Below are 24,850 nucleotides of genomic sequence, written 5' to 3'. Positions count from 1 at the left end.
ATTGCTCATCTTTGAATAATACAGAAGATAAAAAGTTTAAAAAATAATTGCGTGTTAAATCGCAATATTGGTTTAAAAAAAAAAATCGTTTTCCAAAATCATACAGCCCTATTAAGGACTTAATGTGGTTTTCACACTGGCTGACAGACATCACAATGTTTCTTTGAAATGACGAGGCGACTAGTAGTAGTTGCTCAAAATAGTGATGCACCATTATGAACATTTATCTGTTGTTGTTTTTCTCTTTTGTTTATTTATTTATATTTTATTTACTTACTCTGTGATCTTCCTTGGTGTTCACAATCACCTAAGGGTCTCAGGACAGAAAAGGTGTGTTCTATGGATTGGAAAAGATCATGTAATATACAGTATTAGATTTTCTTGAAGTGCTGTGCATAATGTTTCTGGTTTCTTCCTCCCTATCATATTGTAATTAATGCTCTTTTACCTTGTGTGTTAGGTGAATCAGTATCCCAGCTGGCTCTGTGATAGTCTGTTTGAGAGACGCCCACTGGAGCTGAGAAGGGTGGAATGGGTAAGATTTGCTTGTTACTAACACAAATGAACGCATACAAAAATGTGTAGCTAATTGAAATTCCAGAAAATAATAAAACCAAAGAAGGAAAATGGTACTTATGTATTAATCACATTGTTATTACTGTTATATGTTAGATGCTTATTCGCATACATTTCGCGAATTACTAGTAGAGATTCACCAGAGATGGAAACTCAAGTCTGGAATTTAAAAAAAAAAAAAGTAAGCTTTCATAATTGCACATAAACCAAATCGCGATTGTGGTTTGATTTCAATTAATCATGCAGCCCTACTGTGAATGTGTTTCTGATTTCCTCATCCCTGTAATTAATGCTCTTTTACCTTGTGTGTGAATCAACACTCCAACCGTCTCCATGATGGTGTGCCTGAGAGACGCCCACTGGAGCTGAGAAAAGAGGAGTGGGTAAGTTGCACTTGTAATTTGTGTAATTGTAAGGTTACTGTTCCTCAATTGACAGGGCATTTCTTCCTAACTTGCATACTTCAAAAAGATAATAACATAATTGGAAAAGTAATGCATATGAATCAAGCGGTTTAATCCTAGTCTTTTGAAGAGAAACAAGCATGTAAACATTAGTCAGTGCTACTAGTGTACATCAAATATGGTAACCAGAATCTCAAATGTGCTTGTTCTCATACGTCAACCAAGTAAGGTTGATGTTACATGTTTGTTTTTTTTGTCCCTTATATATGTGCACTGATCAATGTGTAATATTGGGGATAGACTAAAATATACTTGACCTTTTCTCTATGTATTTATAGCCTCCCCTCCAATATTACAGCTACTTCCAGTATGGGCGATGGACCATGGCTTTTACCTCCAATCAAATAGTCTTTATTCAATTAGTATACCGAGTTAATAAAAGAGGACACATTGTGAGTTCCCCTTCTCATGGTTATACCCGTAACCGGAGACCATTTCTTTGTACTACACCAAGCCTTACTAAAGCCTGAGAGTGCCGTTAAAGGCCTGCACACACCGGGACGAATATCGCACGCGCTTATCGCCAGTGTTTTTCGTGACGTTTTTCGGCGCGTCTTGAGTGTTCACACCCAATCGATCTTCACTGGCGATGCGCCGATTGAACGTGCACATTCAGTAGATGCGCTCACGGTACACAAGGTGGCGCTGCGGCACTTTACGCTTCTGACATGCTTGTCACTCAGAAGAAGAAGAGAGACAGTATTTACGTGCTTGCCAAAACCATAGACCTATTATGTATATGGCCAAAACCATAGACCTATTATGTATATGGCCAAAACCATAGACCTATTATGTATATGGCCAAAACCATTCACACACTTTTTGCTAACTGGCAATCAGCATTAGCAGCTCATCTTCTTCTTTGTCTACTTACTACTTCTTCGTCGTATCAACGTGTGCTCGGCAAGACCGTTTTGTGCTTGAGCGCCACCAAGTGGTGTTTAACTGTCACTTCAGCAGCTCCAGGCAAGTGAACAAAAGCGCTGATCTCATTGGTCGGCTAGTTTTTAACGCGCCGCTTCAAAATAAAAAAACGAACCCGAAGCGTTTTTTTTTTTTTAAATGACGCTTTTACGCCTGGCTTTTTGCGCATCGGCGTGCACTAGGGCTGTCACTTTACGTTCGAAAATCGATTGCACAATCGATCGGACCAACCAACACAAGTTTCGAAAACGAAAATAGGGAATCGATTTTAACCAAATATGGACACTTATTATTTTTGAACGAATTAAACAAATAAAAAAATTATTAACATGTTGAAATATGTTTTTAATTTTTTTTTTACAATTTTAAAGAACTATTTTATATTTCAATATATTTTAAAATGCAATTTATTTCTGTGATTCAAAGCTGAGTTTTCAGCATCATTACTCCAGACTTTAGAGTCACATAATCCTTCAGAAATATTTTTTTAATTTCTATTTCAGATAAATGCTGTTCTTTAGAACTTTCTATCCATCAAAGAATCCTTAAAAAATTTTTTTTACACAACTGTGTTCAACACTGATATTAATCATAAATGTTTGTTGATCATAAGATCCTCATATGAGAATGATTAGTGAAGGGTCATGTGACACTAAAGAGTAATGATAAATTCAGCTTTGATCACAGGAATAAATTACACTTTACTATATATTCACATAGAGAACAGTCACAACAGAACTGTCACAATATTACAGCTTTTTTGTATTTTTAATAACATAAATGCAGTGAAGCGACAAAGGAACATCTTGTCACTTAGGCTAGAGGTGTTGTAGGGTTATCTGACGCGTGGGATCCAAAACATGACGCTTCCAGTCCAGTACTGCAATTATCACCTTTATTTGTCACAGTTACGATGCTCAAACACATAGTACTCCTCATACCCACTCCTGACACGGTCAAAAATTGTTTGCTTCCCTCATTACACCTGACCTCACTTCCTCTCTGGCTACCTATATCCATTAAACCCACACTCCACCCGGTGTCTAACAGTGGAACTACAACAGACATATAAATAAAGCATAATGGCTCTTACATGCAGCATTGGTGAGCAGAAGAGACTTCTGTAAAAACATTACAAAATCTTACCGTTGTCAAACATTTGACCGCTAGTGTGTTTGTATATAAATCCTGGTGGGATTGAGCTATGAGGAAGTGCAAGTTTACTAATACTTTGTTCAATTTGAATAAATTAATTTGCTTTGCAAGTAATTTTGTGATTCTGAATTTCCTTTTGTAAGTTTTTTTTTTAATTGCGTGATATAGGTTTTAAATTTAATTCATAATGGTCTTGAAAAGGTCTTAAAAAGTCTTAAATTTGACTTGGTGAAACCTGCAGGTACCCTGTAATTAATGCTCTTTTACCTTGTGTGTTAGGTGGATCAACACCCCAGCCGGCTCCATGATGGTGTGCCTGAGAGCTGAGAAAGGTGGAGTGGGTAAGATTTGCTTGTTACCAACACACATTAACATGCACTAAAATGTAAACTGAAAAGTATAAAACGATTTTTGTTCTTATAACAGTATGGTTAATTTATTCATTATTGCACTGACATTACCAACAATCTCCAGTCAGTGCATCAGTGTTCTTTTGAGGACATTAAGGACTTAATGTGGTTTTCACACTGGCTGACAGACATCACAATGTTTCTTTGAAATAACGGGGCGACTTGTTGCTCAAAATAGTGATGCACCATTATGAACATTAGGCTGATACAGATAACCAATAATTCTTTATATCTAAAAGCTTATAATTGATACAGGTATATTGGCCGATAAACCAAAATTTGATATAATTTGAGAGCCTAATTACAAAAAAAAAGGCTCATCATTAAAAGTTGTGTCCCAAACACAACATGAATCAAACATGTATAGTACAGAAGCCTAGTTTGAAATGATATAAGATTCTGATCACGCACCGATGAACTTAAACTAAGTTACGTAGTGAGAGTTTAACTCCTGATGTGGACATGCTCTTAGATTAGATTAGATTAGATTAGATTCAACTTTATTGTCATTACACAAGTACAAGTACAAGGCAACGAAATGCAGTTTAGGTCTAACCAGAAGTGCAATAGCAGCAAGTGCAGGATATACAATGGTTGCGTAAGTGCAGGACATAAAAATGTTCTGAATATATATAAATATGTATAAGTAGAGAGATGGTTATTACTATAAGTAGAACTGAATTTACAGATGAATATATACAGTGAATAAATATACAGATGGCTATTACTATAAACAGAATTTACAGGTGAATATGTACTATGAATATAATATACAGATGGCTATTACTATAAACAGAATTTACAGGTGACTATGTACTATGAATAAATATACAGACGGTTATTACTTGAACAGAATTTTACAGTTAGAGGTATACAATAATATGTTAGGCTAATATGAGGAATATAGCAGTGGATTAAGTTAGTACAATAAATTATGGACAGAGCTATCCGAAAGAAAGTGTAAAAGTGCAGTGGAAAGTGGTTGCATATTCCAGTTAGAAGTACAGTGCAAAATGCAAATGTAAACATTGATACTGTAAATACAGTCGGCAGTGCAGATGAGCATAATCCAGTTACGGTATGGTGGTGCAGAATGCATAAGTAAACAGTTGTTACTGTAATAAACAGTCGGTAGTGCAAATAACAAAGTGAAGGCAGATGTGAGGTAGGAGAGTTCGCAGTTTATGAGGGAAGTGGATCAACGGGGGTTTGAGTTCAGTAAAGAGACAGCTCTGGGGAAAAAACTGTTCTTTAGTCTGCTGGTCCTGGTCCGGTGGATCCTGAAACGCCTGCCGGAGGGCAGGAGAGAAAACAGTCTGTGGGCTGGGTGAGAGGAGTCCTTGAGGATGCTGGAGCTCGATGCAGACAGCGTTTCCTCTGGATGTCCTCGATGGCAGGCAGTGGAGTCCCTGTGATGCGCTGGGCAGTTTTCACCACCCGCTGCAGTGCCTTGCGCTCCGCAACAGAGCAGCTCCCATACCACACTGCCACACAGTTGGTCAGGATGCTTTCTATTGCGCAGCGGTAGAAGTTCACCAGGATAGCCGAGGAGAGCTGATTCTTCCTCAGTGTCCTCAGGAAGAAGAGGCGCTGGTGAGCCTTCTTGACCAGGCTGGAGGTGTTGGTCGTCCACGACATGTCCGCCGAGATGTGGATCCCCAGGAACTTGAAACTGGAGACACGCTCAACAGCCATTCCATTGATGTGGATGGTGTCGTGTGTGCCTCTTGACTCCTTCCTGAAGTCCACGATGAGCTCCTTCGTTTTGGTGGTGTTGAGGAGCAGGTTATTATCAGCGCACCATGTGGCCAGCTGCTGGATCTCCTCCCTATAGGCAGTCTCATCGTTGTTGCTGATGAGCCCAATCACCGTAGTGTCGTCCGCAAACTTGACGATGGAATTAGATCCATACACAGGCTTGCAGTCGGCGGTGAAGAGGGAGTAGAGAAACGGACTTAGCACACAGCCCTGTGGTACACCAGTGTTGAGTGTGATGGACGTGGAGCAGGTGGATCCTGATCGAACATTCTGGGGTCTGTCAGTTAGGAAGTCCAAAATCCAGTTGCACATTGAAGTGTTAATGCCCAGGTCTCCAAGTTTGGCAATTAACTTGGATGGGATGACAGTGTTGAATGCTGAGCTGAAGTCAACAAACAGCATGCGTGCGTAAGTGTTTTTACTGTCCAGATGGGTGAGCACAGAGTGCAGTGCCATGGAAACGGCATCCTCTGTGCTCCTATTGCTGCGGTAGGCAAACTGGTGTGAGTCCAATGTGGATGGTATAGAGTCTTTTAGGTGTTCCAGGACCAGCCGCTCAAAGCACTTCATAATGATGGGTGTGAGTGCTACAGGGCGGTAGTCATTAGGGCACCTCGGGCTGGAGTGTTTCGGCACTGGCACAATGGAAGTGCGTTTAAAGCATGATGGTACAGCTGCTTGGGCGAGAGACAGGTTGAAAATGTCTGTAAAAACCCCAGCGAGCTGCTCCGCACATGCCCTGAGCACACGTCCAGGGATGTTGTCTGGTCCAGCAGCCTTGTGCGCGCTGATCCGGCTCAGTGCCTTGCAGACATCTGTGGAGGAGAGTGTGATTGGTGGGTGGTCAGCTGAGGGTTTGAGCTTGGTGGCAGTTTCTCTGTTGTCTCTTTCAAAACGAGCATAAAAGTAATTTAGCTCATTCAGGAAGTTGACATCAGTGGCTGCGGGGGTGGAGTGGGGGGGTTTGTAGTCACTGATGGCCTGGATGCCCTGCCACATGCGTCGAGGGTCAGAGTTGGAAAAGTGACCCTCAATCTTAAGCTTGTAGCAGTGCTTGGCCTTTTTGATGCCCCTCTTCAGGTTTGCCCTGGATGCGCTGTAGGCTTGTGCATCTCCTGATCTGAAGGCAGTGTTGCGTGACTTCAACAGGAGTCGTACTTCCCTGTTCATCCAAGGCTTCTGATTTGGGTATGTGGTGATCTGTTTCTGGGTTGTAACACTGTCGATGGTGGTATTGATATGATCCAATACTGAGGAGGTGTAGGAGTCAATGTCCGTGTGAGCGCCACTGGTGGCTTGAGAAGCAAACATACTCCAGTCTGTGTTTAGAAACCTTTCCTGGAGTGTGGAGTCTGCCCCCGCAGGCCACACCTTGATGGTTTTCATTGATGGCTTCACGCGGTTGATGAGGGGTGAATATTTGGGTCTGAGAAACAAAGAGAGGTGGTCTGACTGTCCCAGGTGGGGGAGGGGTGTCGCAACGTAAGCTCCGGCCATGTTTGTGTAGACATGGTCTAAGGTTTTGTTTCCTCTGGTGTGGCAGGAAACATGCTGGTGAAACTTGGGTAGCACTGACTTTAAGTTTGAGTGATTAAAGTCACCTGCAACAATAAACGCAGCTTCCGGGTGATCAGTCTGTTGTTTACTGATGGCTGCGTGAAGTTCTTTCATAGCAAGCTTGGCATCAGCATCGGGTGGAATATAGGCTGCTGTGATAATGGTGGAGGTGAACTCCCGGGGTAGATAAAACGGTCTACATTTAACCATGAGAAACTCCAGGTTAGCTGAACAATGACTCCCAACAATAGCAGAGTTTGTGCACCAAGCTTTGTTAATATAAATGCACAATCCGCCCCCTCTGCTCTTCCCGGAGCCATCTAATGTTCTATCCGCCCGGAGTATATATATATGGCCAAAACCATTCACACACTTTTTGCTAACTGGCAATCAGCATTAGCAGCTCATCTTCTTCTTTGTCTACTGTAAAGCGGTTCGGAGTTCTCTTGGGCAGGAAGGAAGAAGGCGGGGTCGGCGTGACTGGGACTTGCAACTTTATTAAGCAATCCTTCTCATAAACAAACATAAATAACGCACGAGGGCGTATCAATCCACAATGGTTCACTCTTTTCTTCTTTAGTTGATCTCTCTGGTTCAGCACAGTCACTCTCCTCTGTTTTGGCAGCTCACACGGCAAGTCCCAGTCCAACTCTCTCTCTCATCTCTCTCCCAGCAGCCGCTTATATGCGGTCTCTCCACGCCAATTACTGCAATCAGAGACAGGTGTTCGTCATTTGCACTTGACCTACTTACCGACCGCTCGGCTCCGCCCTCTCTCTCCCGCTACAGACCTCGCGGGACCACGCCCACCCCGCCACATACCCCCACCGCCCGTCTCAGGCCGGGGAGCCATCCGGCCTGCAGCCCCCCCCCCCCCCCCCCCCCCCCTCCTGGAGAGGAAGTCAGCCACAGCCATCTGAGCACCCAGCCTGTGGACCACCTTGAACTTAAAGGGTTGTAACGCCAGATACCAACGGGTGATCCGCGCGTTGGTATCTTTCATGCGGTGGAGCCACTGCAAGGGGGCGTGATCCGAACAGAGGGTGAACTCCCGCCCGAGGAGGTAATAGCGAAGGGTGAGAACGGCCCACCTGATGGCCAAACACTCCTTCTCTATGGTGCTGTACATCGTCTCTCTCTTAGAGAGCTTGCGACTGATGTACAGCACCGGCCGCTCTTCACCCTCCACCTCCTGGGACAGGACTGCGCCCAACCCCCTGTCCGAGGCGTCAGTCTGTAGGGAAAAAGGGAGAGAAAAGTTAGGAGCCTGTAGCAGCGGTCCACCACACAGAGCAGCCTTTATCTGGGTAAAAGCCTGCTGGCACCGCTCCGTCCACTGAACTGTATCTGGTACCTCCTTTTTAGTTAGATCAGTCAGCGGGCTGGCGAGCTCCGAATAATTAGGCACAAACCTCCTGTAATACCCCGCCAGCCCCAGGAACTGTCTAACCTCCTTTTTGGTCTTGGGTCTCGGACAGGTCGCAACAGCTGCGGTCTTATCAATTTGGGGACGCACCTGCCCATGTCCCAAGTGGAAGCCCAGATATCTTACTTCCACCCGCCCAATCGCACACTTCTTTGGGTTGGCCGTGAGCCCCGCCCTTCTCAACGTCTTCAGGACAGCTCGCAAGTGCTGCATATGACGCTGCCAGTCCGCACTATAGATGATGATATCATCTAGATAGGCAGCGGCATATGCAGCATGCGGCCGGAGAATTCTGTCCATCAGACGCTGGAAGGTCGCAGGAGCCCCGAACAAGCCGAAAGGAAGGGTAATAAATTGGTGTAATCCAAACGGCGTGGTGAAAGCTGTTTTTTCTTTGGACATGGGAGACAAGGGGATCTGCCAATATCCCTTTGTTAAGTCCAGCGTCGAATAAAAACGAGCAGTACCTAGCCGATCAAGCAATTCGTCAACCCTTGGCATTGGATAAGCATCGAATTTTGACACCGCGTTTACCTTACGGTAGTCCACACAGAACCGGACCGAGCCGTCAGGTTTAGGGACTAGAACAATCGGGCTCGCCCAGTCACTGTTGGACTCTTCTATTACCCCCATGTCTAGCATAGCTTCTAATTCTGCCTGAACGACTTTTTTCTTGTGTTCAGGTAAGCGATAAGGCCGGCTGCGAACAACCACGCCCGGCTCCGTCTCAACGTGGTGCTGAATGAGGTCGGTCCGGCCGGGTAGGGGCGAGAACACGTCAGCAAATTCTGCTTGTAAACGACTTACGTCAGTGAGCTGCGAGGGTGAGAGGTGGTCTCCTCCCGAGGCCAGAGCGATAGATTGAGGCTTTTGGACCGCCACCGGCCCGAGATCCTCCTCTCCACTCACTACCGTCGCAAGCATCACTGACTCCGCCTCAGACCATTTTTTGAGGAGGTTGAGGTGGTAGATTTGACGTGCCCCGTCCCTATCTGACCGCACGACCTCATAGTTGAGCTCGCCAACTCGCCGTGTGACCTCAAAGGGCCCTTGCCACTTCGCGAGTAATTTAGAACTCGACGTAGGGAGTAATACAAGGACTTTATCTCCCGGTGAAAATTGACGCAGTCTAGTGCCTCTGTTGTAGAGCTGTCGTTGTCTGTCCTGAGCCTGCAACAAATTCTCCATTGACAGCCGCCCCAAAGTGTGGAGTTTTGTTCTCAGGTCCAGGACATACTGAATTTCATTTTTGCTCGCTGAAGGTCCGTCCTCCCAAGCCTCCCTAAGGACATCCAGCACCCCCCGAGGCTGGCGTCCATAGAGAAGCTCGAAGGGGGAAAACCCCGTGGAGGCTTGCGGGACCTCGCGAACAGCGAACAACAGAGGCTCTAGCCACCTATCCCAATTTTTGGCGTCCTTGTGAACGAACTTACGAATCATGGATTTCAACGTGCGATTAAATCGTTCCACCAGACCATCTGTTTGTGGGTGATAGACGCTGGTGCGAACTGATTTAATGCCCAATAATTCATAGAGTTCGCGAATCGTTCGTGACATGAACGCCGTGCCCTGATCGGTGAGAATCTCTTTCGGGATTCCCACCCGGGAGATTAAGGAAAACAGTGCGCTCGCCACACTTTTCGCCGAAATAGTGCGGAGCGGAACTGCCTCCGGGTATCGTGTTGCATAGTCCACCAGAACCAATGCAAAGCGATGCCCACGTGCTGACCGTTCTAATGGCCCGATGAGGTCCATGCCAAATCGTTCGAAGGGGACCTGCATCAAAGGGAGCGGGCACAATGGTGCTTTTGGGGTGGCCGGTGGATTCACCAACTGACATTCACGACAAGACGCACACCACCTGCGTACATTCTCGTGAATGCCCGGCCAGAAAAACCGGGCCATTAGACGGTTAAGTGTAGCCGCTGTTCCTAAATGCCCGGCCATGGGATTCGCGTGAGCCGCCTGGAAAAGCATTTCCCGACGGCTTTTAGGCACTAACAACTGGGTTGTATCTTGTTTTGTCTGAGCGTCTTGGGTCACTCGATACAACCTATCTTTTAAAACAGAAAAATAAGGATAAGAGAGCGGCTGGTCAGGATGGAGGAGATGGCCGTCGATGGAACTGACCTGACTAAACGCATGTTTAAGCGACTCATCCTGGGACTGCTCCAGGGGAAAATCATTGCGGTCTGTGAGGGTGGGTAGCTCCAGACCGCTCTGTTCCCCCGGAAGCGCACCCAGAGGTCCCGAATCCACCTCTCCCAACTGAGCAACCGTCTCTTTCCTTTTTTTACACTTTCCCCAAGAGGCATCCACACACAAGTGCCCCAATAGTTTATTAAATGCTGGCCAATTGGTACCCAAAATTAGTGGATGCCGGAGGTGCGGGTTAACTGCAACCTCAACACTATGCGTTTTACCCCGAAATTGAATATCCACGGGCAACAACGGATAATTCACCACTTCCCCGTGCACACACCGTACCTTAACCATGCGGCCGTTAACCAACGCCTTAGGTTGAATCAAGCTTTCAGGGTGTAACCAGACCTCCATCCATCAATCCACCAGAGCTTGATAAGTACCCCCCTTGATACTCACGGGTATCTGGTACAGGCCAGCTTGATCGGGGGCAGCTTGCGGCGCGTCGGGGACCCGGATCAATGCCCCCACCTCCATCACCGGACACCGATCGATAAAATGTCCGGGATCCCCACAACGCCAACAAGCCGGCCCAGACTTCCCCGCCACTCTAGTGGCTGGCAGCGGTTCCCCAAATTGGCGCGGAGAGAGCGCCAACGCGGATGTGGTGGGGAACGGGTCGCTGGTCGCTCCCCCTCCTCTAGCTGCTGGTCGGGGGGCTGCCGGAATCTCCGCGGGCAGCCCTGTCCTCCACCTCGGTGCTGGCCTGGGCAGGAGCCCGCTGCGCGACCTGGGAAGAGGGACAGGCTTGGAGAGAAGAGGGGGGGGGGGGAGAAGAGAGAGAGAGAGAGAGAGAGAGAGAGAGAGAGAGAGAGAGAGAGAGAGAGAGAGAGAGAGAGAGAGAGAGAGAGAGAAGCCGAAGGAAGGGGCTCGCCGACCCCGTGGCACGCCACCATGTGGTCCTCCGCCAACTGGATGGCCTGGGACAGCGACGTCGGGCGGTGGCACTGGACCCACTGCGCGGTCTTCTGGGGAAGCCGCGCGATGAACTGCTCCAGCACCACACGGTCGATGATTCCCTCGACGTCGCCTCCGCCGGCCATCAGCCACTTGCGGCACGAGTCCCAGAGCTGGTGCGCGAAGGTGAAGGGTCGGCCGGATTCGCCGAGGGTCAGGCTCCGAAAGCGCTGCCGCTGTTGCTCTGGGCTCCGGCCGACCCGCTGCAGGATGGCGCGCTTCAGGTCTTCGTAGTCCAGGAGATTCTGGACTGGCAGTTGGTGTGCGGCTACCTGCGCTTCTCCTGATAACAGCGGCAGGAGCCGCATTGGCCAGTCCGACCGGGGCCACCCCCGGGACTCGACGGACCTCTCGAAGAGGTCGATGAATGCCTCCGGATCATCCTCGGAGCCCATCTTCGAGAGGTGGATGGTGGCGGCCGAGTCGGTTGTAGACGGGGGGGTGGCCGGAATCTCCCGGGCCATCCAGCTCCGGAACAGCTCGCGGTCTTCATGCTGGGCACGAATGAGGGCCTCAAAACGCTTGTCCTGTTCGGCCCTCACGGCCAGCAGATCGTCATGGGTCTGTTGGTGAAGACCGGCGAGCGATGAAACCAGGTCCGCAAGCGGCGTCTTTGGCGGGGTCTGCATGGCGGCGGCTCTCTTCTTCCTTCCCGGGTTTCGGCACCAGTGTAAAGCGGTTCGGAGTTCTCTTGGGCAGGAAGGAAGAAGGCGGGGTCGGCGTGACTGGGACTTGCAACTTTATTAAGCAATCCTTCTCATAAACAAACATAAATAACGCACGAGGGCGTATCAATCGACAATGGTTCACTCTTTTCTTCTTTAGTTGATCTCTCTGGTTCAGCACAGTCACTCTCCTCTGTTTTGGCAGCTCACACGGCAAGTCCCAGTCCAACTCTCTCTCTCATCTCTCTCCCAGCAGCCGCTTATATGCGGTCTCTCCACGCCAATTACTGCAATCAGAGACAGGTGTTCGTCATTTGCACTTGTCCTACTTACCGACCGCTCGGCTCCGCCCTCTCTCTCCCGCTACAGACCTCGCGGGACCACGCCCACCCCGCCACATCTACTTACTACTTCTTCGTCGTATCAATGTGTGCTCGGCAAGACCGTTTTGTGCTTGAGCGCCACCAAGTGGTGTTTAACTGTCACTTCAACAGCTCCAGGCAAGTGAACAAAAGCACTGATCTCATTGGTCGGCTAGTTTTTAACGCGCCGCTTCAAAATAAAAAAACGAACCCGAGGCGTTTTTTTTTTTTTTTAAATGACGCTTTTACGCCTGGCTTTTTGCGCATCGGCGTGCACTAGGGCTGTCACTTTACGTTCGAAAATCGATTGCACAATCGATCGGACCAACCAACACAAGTTTCGAAAACGAAAATAGGGAATCGATTATAACCAAATATGTACACTTATTATTTTTGAACGAATTAAACAAATAAAATTATTAACAGGTATTATTAATATGTTGAAATATGTTTTTAATTTTTTTTTTTACAATTTTAAAGAACTATTTTATATTTCAATATATTTTAAAATGCAATTTATTTCTGTGATTCAAAGCTGAGTTTTCAGCATCATTACTCCAGACTTTAGAGTCACATAATCCTTCAGAAATATTTTTTTTACTTTCTATTTCAGATAAATGCTGTTCTTTAGAGCTTTCTATCCATCAAAGAATCCTAAAAAAAATTTTTACACAACTGTGTTCAACACTGATATTAATCATAAATGTTTGTTGATCATAAGATCCTCATATGAGAATGATTAGTGAAGGGTCATGTGACACTAAAGAGTAATGATAAATTCAGCTTTGATCACAGGAATAAATTTCACTATACTATATATTCACATAGAGAACAGTCACAACAGAACTGTCACAATATTACAGCTTTTTTGTATTTTTAATAACATAAATGCAGTGAAGCGACAAAGGAACATCTTGTCACTTAGGCTAGAGGTGTTGTAGGTTTATCTGACGCGTGGGATCCAAAACATGACGCTTCCAGTCCAGTACTGCAATTATCACCTTTATTTGTCACAGTTACGATGCTCAAACACATAGTACTCCTCATACCCACTCCTGACACGGTCAAAAATTGTTTGCTTCCCTCATTACACCTGACCTCACTTCCTCTCTGGCAACCTATATCCATTAAACCCACACTCCACCCGGTGTCTAACAGTGGAACTACAACAGACATATAAATAAAGCATAATGGCTCTTACACTCCGGCCCCTAATTGTACATGACAGGTAGACATTACAATTCAATAAAATATTAATACAAAGAGCCATAAGTCCAAAGCAACACTGTATTCAAACAAGCTTCTGTTGGTTAGAGTTCATAGTATTTGCAATCAGTCCTTTTCCATGCCGTCATACAATAGAAAAAGCTTTGTCACAGGTCTCTCAAGTATATTGGTTTTAGTTTGTACACGCACAGAACGTACAAGTCCATTCTTATCAGGAAAAACTTCCAAAACTCGTCCCATCAACCAGGATCCACGTGGGGCTGAAGAGTCCACAATGACAACAATGTCCCCTGGAACAAAGCTCCTCCTTTCCCTGTTCCATTTCTGTCGTTCTTGAAGCAAAGGCAAATATTCATTTGTCCATCTTCTCCAGAATAAGTCGCACATATATTGGACTTGTTTCCATCTCCTCTTGCTGTATAACTCCGATTAGTCAAACAGTCCAGGTGGTAGAACTGGTTTGACTTTCATTTGAAGAAGGTGATTCGGAGTAAGTGGCTCTAGGTCATTAGGATCATCTGACAGCTTTGTTATTGGGCGATCATTTAGAATAGCCTCAACTTCACATAGCACAGTATGAAATCCTTCATCCTCCAAAGTTTGCTGATGTAAGATGGAATTCAGAATTTTCTTGACCATTCTAATCACACGCTCCCACACTCCTCCATAATGCGAGCCTCCTGGAGGATTGAAACTCCACTGGACACCTTTCTGTAGCATTGCCCTTTGAATCTTGCTTTTATTCCATGAACTGAGTGCTTCTCTTAACTCTTTTTCTGCTCCAATAAAGTTGGTACCGTTGTCTGATCTTATATGAACAACTTGTCCTCGTCTGCAAATAAATCTGCGTAGAGAGTTAATGCATGCATCAGTGTCCAAGGAATGGGCAACTTCCAGATGAACTGCTCTACTTGCCATGCAAGTAAAGATAACTCCATAGCGTTTCACAATGGAGCGTCCTCTTTTGACCTCTATAGGACCAAAATAATCGACTCCTACATTCGTAAATGGAGGAAGATCGGGCTTAAGTCTCTCTTTCGGCAAGTCTGCCATCTTTTGTTCACCCACCTTAACTCCAAGACGTCTACAATGGCCACAACTTGATATAATCTTCCGGGTGGCAGCATTACCTTTAATGATCCAATATCTTTTTCTCAGCTTGGAAAGCATATGATTTCTTCCACTGTGACCTAACTGTTGATGAATATGCCGCAAGATGAGTGTGGCAATGTGCTGATCCTTAGAAAGAATGATAGGATGCTTCCTTTCCTCAGGCATTGCAGCATTCCCCAGTCGTCCTCCAACCCTTAAAAAGACCATCTTGAAAGACAGGATCCAACTTATACAACTTGCTGTCTCGCTTTACCTTTAAAACAGATGATAGAGCAGCAATTTCCTTTCCAAACTGTTGCTGTTGACTAAATGCAACAATAGCTGTTTCAGCTTCAGTCAGGTCCTCCAAAGTTAAGTTCGGTGTAGCTGTTGAGAATGTTAGCCTTTGAAGCTCCTTCTCCGTCTTCTTGGATGATGGTAATACACACTTTGGATCCAAAGAGGCTTTGATTTCTTTCCGCTTTTGACTACGTAGCCTCAGCATTCCTTTTAACTTCAAAAACCAGGCAACAGCAACTTTCAACTTTGTCCAATCTGAGAAGTGTGTAATCAGCCTATGAGTGGCATTTGTTGCACTTGACACATCATTCACAACAGTGGTGTTTACACTCACATTCCTCTTTACCTCAGGATCATCGACTTTAAGAGTAGAATCAACTATTTGTGCTGGCCATTCTTCCTGTGGTTTCCGCAAAAAATGTGGTCCGCTGATCCATTCTTCACTCGATAACAGCAAATCTGCTTTCATTCCTCTTGAACAACAGTCTGCAGGATTTTGAGATGTAGGTATGCATCTCCACTGTAATGGTGTTGTAATTTCTCTTATTGCAGAGATCCTGTTGGCCACAAAGGTCAGAAAGCGTTTGTCCTCATTTCTGATATATTTTAACACAGATGTACTATCTGTCCAAAACACTGAGTCCACCAATGGAAACTGTATCTCTGCCCTCAACATTTTATCCACTCGAGCAGCAAGTACAGCAGCTGTCAATTCAAGACGTGGAATTGTTACATGCTTCAATGGTGCTACTCTTGATTTACTGAGTAGGAAAGTAACATGAATATCCTTGTTTGTCTCCATCCTAAGATATGTTACAGTGCCATATCCAAGTGTACTTGCGTCAGCGAAATGATGCAACTGAATGTTGGTAAGTTGGTCCAATCCTGTGGGCTTTAAGCATCTATCGACTTTAAAGTCTGCAATCCTCCCAAGTTCTTTCAACCATAAAGACCATTGTCTTTGAAGATCTTAGGGTAGCGGATCATCCCATCCACATCTTGTCCTACACAGCTCTTGAAGAAGAATTTTCACCGTAAGAGTGAATGGTGCCAAGAATACTAAAGGATCATATACAGAGCATACGATCGACAGAACACCACGTCTGGTGCAAGGATGATCTTTGATGGTCATTTTAAACCTGAAAGTGTCTGATTCAACACACCACAACAAACCAAGAGCTCTTTCCAGTGGTAGTTGATCTTTGTCCAGATCCATCAATTTTATGCCCTGGGCTCGATGTTCTTCAGGTACAGTTTGTAGCACAACACGGCTATTACTGACCCACTTGGTCAATTGGAAACCTCCTGTCAAACAAACTTCTGTTAGATCATCAAAATAGCCTCTTCCTCTGAAGCTACACTTTTCAGACAATCATCCATGTAAAAGTTGGCCTGAATTGTGTCAATAACCTCTTCTGGAAAGTTGGGTTTATTGTCTTCAGCGGTCCTGCATAGTGAAAAGCAAGCACAGCTTGGGGATGACACAGCTCCAAACAAATGCACGTTCATCCTATATTCAACAGGTTCATGCTTTAACTCACCATCCGGCCACCACAAGAAACGAAGAAAATTGATATCCTCTGCTGCAACTTTGACCTGATGAAACATTGCTTTCACATCAGCCATGAATGCAATAGGCTCTTGTCGAAACCTCACAAGAACTCCCAGAAGTGAATTTGTCAGGTATGGACCTTGCAGAAGTTGATCATTAAGCGATGTACCTTTAAAAGCAGCTCCACAGTCAAATACCACTCTTAATGTTCCTTTCTTGGGGTGATAGACGCCGTGGTGAGGGATGTACCAAACTTTCCCTTCATCCTGTTTCAACTGATGCAATGGTACTCTTTCAGCATAACCTTTGTTGATGACTTCATCCAAGAACATTTTATATTCTTGATGAAAAGTCTTATTTCTCTCTAATTTCCCTTTCAATCCCATTATGCGCTGTTTAGCCACACCAAGGGATTTTCCATTTTGAAAGGAAGGTTCAATTTGTAGTGTCCATCCTGAAGCTCAATTGACCTGCTTACCTTTTCTATAAATGCATGATCTTCTCTGGACATCTCTTTGTTCTCAGAAGCAATCTCATTAAAGTCGTGGTTATACTGTTTACTAAGCATCTCCTCCAGTTTACATACAGAAATCCTATTGACAGTAACACCTGGATATTCAGTCTTGTTCCTGTTGTCCTTGCTTCCTTGGAGCGGCCCATTCACAACCCATCCCAGTAGGGTTCTCACTGCATAAGGTCCCTCTCCATCACTGTTTTTAACCTCCCAGGGCTCCATTACCTTGGAAGCATTTGCTCCAATTAGCAAATCCACATCCGCAGGAATTTGAGGGATCTTAACACCTTTCAGGTATGGCCACTTGTCCAAATCCCCTTGAGTAACAATGTTATCTTTGGACACAGGCATTTTCTCCTGAGTGAAGACTTCTGGAAGACTGTAAAAGATGTCATTATGAAGGCTAGACACTTCCAATCCAGTCAAGATAGAACTACAAACAGACCTTTGATTGCCCATTGTTTTCAAAAGAATATTAGTTTTCTTTCCTTTTAATTTCAAACTGTGCATTAAGTGTTCTGAACAAAATGTGGGAGAACTACCAGGATCCAAGAAGGCATAGGTTTGGATTACCTTTTGTCCTTTACTGGATTTTACTTGAACCGGTACAATTGATAATGCACATTCTCTATCGCCGGCCCCTGTTTGGCCACATGCTTGAAGGGCAACAAGCGCACTACTTAGTGATGGACGATTTTGCTCTTGTCTCTCCTTTTGTTGAATATGCAGAAGGCTGGGATGCATTTGGCCACACACTGTGCAAGTCATGCGCTCATCACAATCCTTGCTCATGTGCCCAACACGAAGACAGCCAAAGCAAATACCTTTCTCCTTTAGAAAGTTCAGCTTTTCTTTATGCATCTTGGCTTGCATTTGTGTACACTGATCCAATAAATGGTCACGTTTGCAGCACAAACATATAACTCGGGACTTTGGTCTTAAATCAGAGTCACAACACTGAATTGACTTACTGTTATTAACAATCGTTGCAAAGCTATTTCTTATTTTACTCCTAGGTTGAGGTTTCTGTTGTACAGTTGGAGTACCCAGGAGATCACCAAAAAGTGGATCAGATGACATTTTGACTTGACGTTCAACAAATGTTACAATATCTTTGAACTGTGCCCTCCGATTGTGCCTTTCCAATAGCTCACATGCAACAGTTCTCCACTTTTCCCTTAATTTGTACGGCAACTTCATAATGACCATTTTCAAATTACTTGGCATCTCCAGCTCCTCCATGTACGCAATTTCCTCCATTGCATTACAGCATCCACGCAAGAAGACAGCATAACTCTGCAATGAACCCACATCCTCTGATTTTACTGAAGGCCATCCAAGTACTTTCTCTACATATGCAGCAGCTATTTTGAACTCATTGCCAAAATGTTCCTTTAACAATGCTTTAGCTTGCACATATCCTCTTTGCGCATCCATGTGCTGGCAACTGCGCACAAGTTCCTTAGGCTGACCTTGTGTGTGCTGTTCCAGAAAGTACAAACGATCACGGTTATTGTTGGTTTTGTCCTCTATTCCATGTTCAAATGCTCGGATGAAAGTTCTATATTTCAAAGGATTGCCATCGAACACAGGAATCTCTCGTTGAGGCAGCATGCTGGATTGTTGTTGTTGTACAAGAAGAGAAGTGATCTCATTTAGTTTCTGCATGATACTGTACATGTTTGAAGTTGATGTTCCATTGCTGTTCTGCATTACATTTGAAGTTTGCATTTGTGACACAGAATGAAGATCAGTTTGAGCTGCACTTTGAGTTTGCTGAATCACCTTCCTTGATCTTGCTTGCTGAGAACAATTCTTTGGCATATATTCCTCTGCATGAGGGTTAAGAGTAACTTCTTTGCCACTTCTTGCAGTCTCTTTTTCACAATATGAATTCATACCATCAGAAAAGGTTTTAGGATATTGGTTGTCAGAGTTATTTAAAACAGCAATTTTGGCAGTAGCAGCTGCTATTTCTGCATCAATATCCATTTGCTCTTGTCTTTGCCTTAGTTGTTCCTGTTGTACCTCCAAAGCATGTTTGTCCTTTAAAGCAGTTGCACGTGCAATTAATGCAGCCTTTTCTGCCTCTGCTATGATTCGTACTGAAGCAGCAGAAGATTTTCCAGTACGCACACTGCTAGAACTTTTCTTACTGGATGGTTTACTTAACACAAATGAGGAAATGTTTGAAATGCTATCATTTGGTTCAATGTCATCTTGATAAGCATTGTCATCAACACCAGAACTTGACTCTCGGTACTCAACCATTTTTGAACATCATCCATAAAACCATTGTATATTAACATCTTCCCATTGAACCATGTTTGCTGTCTTTCTTTTTCTTCATTGGGCAAAAGAACCATCACAGAGTTGTGCATTTCTTTAGCCTCATCACACAGTTTAATGAACTTCTCAAAAGAACTTTGCACTTCCTTTTCCTACTCTCGGTTAGGCATAACATTTCTTATGATAACCATCAAGTTTTTGGCTTTATTTACTTTACTCCTTCTTGTTTTCTGCAACGTTTCCAGTTTTTCTAGTAGTGCCTTTGGAGTAAGTTTGATGCAACGCTTTTCTTTCACTTATTTTTAAGTCTACAGTTTATCTCACTTATCATATCCACTTATTTTATATTTTTATATTTATTATTTTTATATTTTTATTTTTATCTTAATTCCTATTTTTATCTTTTACTTGATTTATTTATAATTCTACTTATGTTAATACTTTTTATTCTAATTTTATTCTATTTCTATTTTAATTTCCCCTTGTGCTTCTTGTAACTGTTATTTGCACTGTCCATGGAGCGGACCTGTTTACGTTTCACTGCCAGTTGTATATTGTGTATGTGACAAATAAAACTCTTGAATCTTGAATCTTCTTTCACAGACTCCATTACAACCTTCTCAGTAAGCACATTAGTCTCTGTTTGTTTACCAGCAGCCACAGCACCTTCGCTATAATTACTTACACTCATTTTCACAGAGTTGTTGAATTCATTTACCTTGTCGTTAATTTTTTAAAACTTAGGCAACCAATGCATTGGATTTACGCTATTAAATGTGTGCACACAGAGTCATTCATAAGGTAGCGCTACACATACTTCGGATTCATTCACTCGCGTTGCTGCAACTGGTCCTTGATGCGTCCAATTGTATCCAAATCCAAAGCAGAATCCAGTGCTTAGTCCATTAAAGTTCAAAAAGTTCCAAACGATGCATGATACTCCACAAAGAAGCAATTTTTGACAAAATGAAGCGACAAAGGAACATCTTGTCACTTAGGCTAGAGGTGTTGTAGGGTTATCTGACGCGTGGGATCCAAAACATGACGCTTCCAGTCCAGTACTGCAATTATCACCTTTATTTGTCACAGTTACGATGCTCAAACACATAGTACTCCTCATACCCACTCCTGACACGGTCAAAAATTGTTTGCTTCCCTCATTACACCTGACCTCACTTCCTCTCTGGCTACCTATATCCATTAAACCCACACTCCACCCGGTGTCTAACAGTGGAACTACAACAGACATATAAATAAAGCATAATGGCTCTTACATGCAGCATTGGTGAGCAGAAGAGACTTCTGTAAAAACATTACAAAATCTTACCGTTGTCAAACATTTGACCGCTAGTGTGTTTGTATATTAATCCTGGTGGGATTGAGCTATGAGGAAGTGCAAGTTTACTAATACTTTGATCAATTTGAATAAATTAATTTGCTTTGCAAGTAATTTTGTGATTCTGAATTTCCTTTTGTACGTTTTTTTTTAAATTGCGTGATATAGGTTTTAAATTTAATTCATAATGGTCTTGAAAAGGTCTTAAAGTCTTAAATTTGACTTGGTGAAACCTGCAGATACCCTGTAATTAATGCTCTTTTACCTTGTGTGTTAGGTGGATCAACACCCCAGCCGGCTCCATGATGGTGTGCCTGAGAGACGCCCACTGGAGCTGAGAAAGGTGGAGTGGGTAAGATTTGCTTGTTACCAACACATGCACTAAAATGTAAACTGAAAAGTATAAAACGATTTTTGTTCTTATAACAGTATGGTTAATTTATTCATTATTGCACTGACATTACCAACAATCTCCAGTCAGTGCATCAGTGTTCTTTTGAGGACATTAAGGACTTAATGTGGTTTTCACACTGGCTGACAGACATCACAATGTTTCTTTGAAATAACGGGGCGACTTGTAGTTGTTGCTCAAAATAGTGATGCACCATTATGAACATTAGGCTGATACAGATAACCAATAATTCTTTATATCTAAAAGCTTATAATTGATACAGGTATATTGGCCGATAAACCAAAATTTGATATAATTTGAGAGCCTAATTACAAAACAAAAGGCTCATCATTAAAAGTTGTGTCCCAAACACAACATGAATCAAACATGTATAGTACAGAAGCCTAGTTTGAAATGATATAAGATTCTGATCACGCACCGATGAACTTAAACTAAGTTACGTAGTGAGAGTTTAACTCCTGATGTGGACATGCTCTTCTCGTGACAACGCGCTGAAACATTCAACATTTATTTTAATTAGCACAGCTTTTTAATGAGGCAGCAACATATTATAGATGGGGTAGAACAAGAGAGACTATTAATAATCTTTTCATTGCGCAAAAGTATTATAATATGAAAGGCTCCAATACAGAGCGGCACAAAGTGCGTACATCCCGTGCGCAGGATGAAGAGCTTGAAGCAACACAGTCACAACGCAGCGCTCCGTCCGCATTGAAGTTCAAAACACAAAGGGAAGATATATCGGTGCGTAGTGTATCTATCTATGCAATATTTTAGTGAGCCTTTTCTTTTAACAGTTAAAAATTTCAGTTAACATGCGTGTGAAGAACAATACAATCAAGAAAGTAAACACGATTTAGAAACCGCAATAGCATAATAACATTAACATTGAATCATCTTGGTGAGGGTTTCATCGTGTTGACTGTCGTAGCCGAAAGCGACACGCGGTTTGAATGGAGAATGGCTGAGGGAAGCTTTCATGTGAACTTAAATTTAATGACCTAAATATTAATCTGTACCTCACATTAAACTATGGAATGGCTATATAGTGCAAAAGGAAGAGTTGATGATGCTTTATAATGTTGTTATGCACAGTATCGGATTTGGATTGGATTATATTAAGACATTCAAGTCTTAACACCAGGGGATCCCTTTAAAGACATCTTCATTTGCTTTGAAGTTTATGGGTTTGGAATGACATGAGTGAGTAATTCACAGAAGTTTCTTTTAAGTCAACTAAAATTTAATTTAATTGCATCAAATGTTGGTCTTCTTTTGAGCATACCCACCAGCCAGATACAACTTTAATTTACCTTGAAAGCTGCGGAGATTCTCACACCAGGTCTGCTGTTGGTCTTCCAAATCCCTTTGTTGCTGATTGACAAATGCTGTTGACAGTTAGGGGTGTCATTAGCTACAGTTGTGCAGCTGTGTGTTTTCAACATTTACATAGTTTAGCGGTTCTTAATCCTGTTCCTGCATAAGAAATCTGTTCATTCACGGATTTACACAACACAACTACAGAAATGCTGGTAGTGTCACATTTTTATAATTTCTTATATATAAATAATTATATATTCGACTTGGTACCGAAGTACCGGTACTTGTGACATCCCTAATGTGTATTATTCATAGCATTTTTTTCTATTTACCTTTTTTTTGGCGCGTTTCGGAATTGCTGGAGGTTTCGGTGCTGGTGGAACACTTTGTTTGTCTGCAGTTTTTCTTTTTTTAAGGGGTGATGGTTCTGGTGCCTCATCATCTGTTGAATAGATGTGATTGGAGCATGTTTTCCTTCTAGGAAAACAAAGAGAAAATATAATTCAGTCAATGAGACGGCATTTGTATCACTCTGTCTAACAGAGGATCCTAGCTTTCCATCCCTGCTAAGCCAGTGTGTTTTACAAGTGATTTTTCATTTTTGCCTAAAGGGAATTGGAAGCAACATCTTAGGCCAGAAGGACCGAGTGGCGCGTGTAGTTTGAATTCTCCACAGTAATCAAGGGCTGAATCCGAAATCGCCCCCATAACCTCAAATAGGGCATTATTTGGAGGGGACAGCGCTTTGTAGTGGTGTCCGAAACCCTATGGACATTGAGTGCACCGCAATAACGAGTGTACAGCCGATGTCTGGCCATGGCCTGTTCATGCAAATTTTCATTGAAATTCATTCACTCCTTCAAATAAAGTGATAACATAGGGAATAGTGAATGAGAGTATAGGATTCAGCCATAGGCTGTAATGCGATCTCAACTGTGCTCTGACTGCTCTTACTACAGTGCATCAATGAAAAGCGTCCCCTCTCAAACAATGACGCGCTGCGCCGCGTTCCGAACGTTGTTTAAGCGACATATACCGGTATTGCGGTATCATCAAAATACATATCATAAAATAAATGTATACCGGTATTCGGTATGAACCGGTATACCGCTCAGCACTAATGTACACCCACTGGTTTGTCACAGTTGGGGCATCCAGGCAATTCACATATTAGCACCATTTTAAACACTACACCAAGACCTAAAGCAATATCTAAATGAATGTAGAATCCAATAGATTGCATAAAGTGTGTGTTGTATGTCTAAAACAGAAAATAATTTTTTTATGCACAAACAATATTCTCGGCGCTTCATAAAATTGTGGTTGAACCACTGTAGTCAAATGGACTATTTTAACAACATCTTTACCATCTCAAGGCCCATAAAGGTTGAACTTGTGTTGCCGTCTAATGGAGGGGTCAGAGAGCTCTCAGAAATATCTTTAATTTGTGTCTTATAGGTTTGGAGCGACATGAGGGTGAATAATTAAATGACACCTTTTTCATTTCTGGTTCAACTTGCACTTTTAAAACCTGTAACAGCTGCTATTCGATAACTTTAACATTTCAGTTGAACAATTTTAAATATAGTTCAAACATGAAGGTAAATTATGGTATTTTCATGTTAATTTTCTTTAGTTTTTTTCTGAGGACTTACTTGGGAATCCTTTTTCCAGCAATTTCAGATTCTGAATTTATGTCAGATGTGTAGCTGGCCTTCTTCCAGTTGTTGGCTACATTGTGAAAAGATGCTGAAAAATGAAATACTGGTAAGTTTTCAGTTTTGTTGATTAAAGCTATATGCCAGATCATGTTTTACAGTATAGATAAATTATATAAATAAAAAATAAATACAGATATGCTGGGTGAGATCATGTGTAATTTACTCTTACCTGACTCGTGCAGGATTCTTGTTTTATGTTGGGTCCAGCCTTTCTCTGGCTGTGGTGCCTCCATGGTTCTCACACTCTTCAACAGCCTGTCAAGGTCTTTATATGGTGGCCACCAGGAGTAGCCATCTGCGTACCAGGATTTGGCAACTGGTCCAGTTGTTCCTTCTCCCTCAAACTCCACTATTAGGTTAATTTTTTTTTATTTTATATATATATATATATATAAAGCTGTAAATCTGAAACCCATATTGTTTATTAACTCGGATTCAATGTTTAACTATGTACTTCAAATGCATTTGGAACTATGGAACAAAACGTGCTGATAAAGAATTAATCTGTATGTAAAAGAGGAATTGAAACAAAATGACGCTGATATGGGACAAGAAAATTTTTGTTTTCTATTTCCTCCAACTTGCAGAAATTGACGGTTGTTGAGAGGTCATCCACTAAATAAATGCCGAG

At 43.2% G+C, this 24,850-nt stretch overlaps 2 protein-coding genes across 5 annotated transcripts in view; both read right to left on the bottom strand.

Moving 5' to 3' along the window:
• LOC307142167 (uncharacterized protein) overlaps window positions 1-24,560 on the bottom strand; it is a 30,881-nt gene extending 6,321 nt beyond the window's left edge. The window contains exons 1-8 of the mRNA XM_079842787.1: window positions 24,389-24,560; window positions 24,154-24,247; window positions 22,831-22,975; window positions 22,492-22,566; window positions 21,032-21,100; window positions 878-941; window positions 449-517; window positions 278-337 (exon numbers count right to left, since the gene is read on the bottom strand). Of these exons, the coding sequence (XP_079698913.1) occupies window positions 278-337; window positions 449-517; window positions 878-941; window positions 21,032-21,100; window positions 22,492-22,566; window positions 22,831-22,975; window positions 24,154-24,247; window positions 24,389-24,452 (640 nt within the window). The 5' untranslated portion in view covers window positions 24,453-24,560. The remainder of the gene's footprint in view (window positions 1-277; window positions 338-448; window positions 518-877; window positions 942-21,031; window positions 21,101-22,491; window positions 22,567-22,830; window positions 22,976-24,153; window positions 24,248-24,388) is intronic.
• Window positions 1-24,850, bottom strand: part of LOC307142162 (uncharacterized protein) — a 248,757-nt gene that overhangs the window by 80,066 nt on the left and 143,841 nt on the right. The gene's annotated exons all lie outside the window — the stretch shown is intronic.

Source organism: Gobio gobio, assembly GCF_949357685.1.
Source record: "Gobio gobio genome assembly, chromosome: 18".
Classification (NCBI taxonomy): domain Eukaryota; kingdom Metazoa; phylum Chordata; class Actinopteri; order Cypriniformes; family Gobionidae; genus Gobio; species Gobio gobio.
This window is presented reverse-complemented; position numbering and strand designations above follow the sequence as displayed.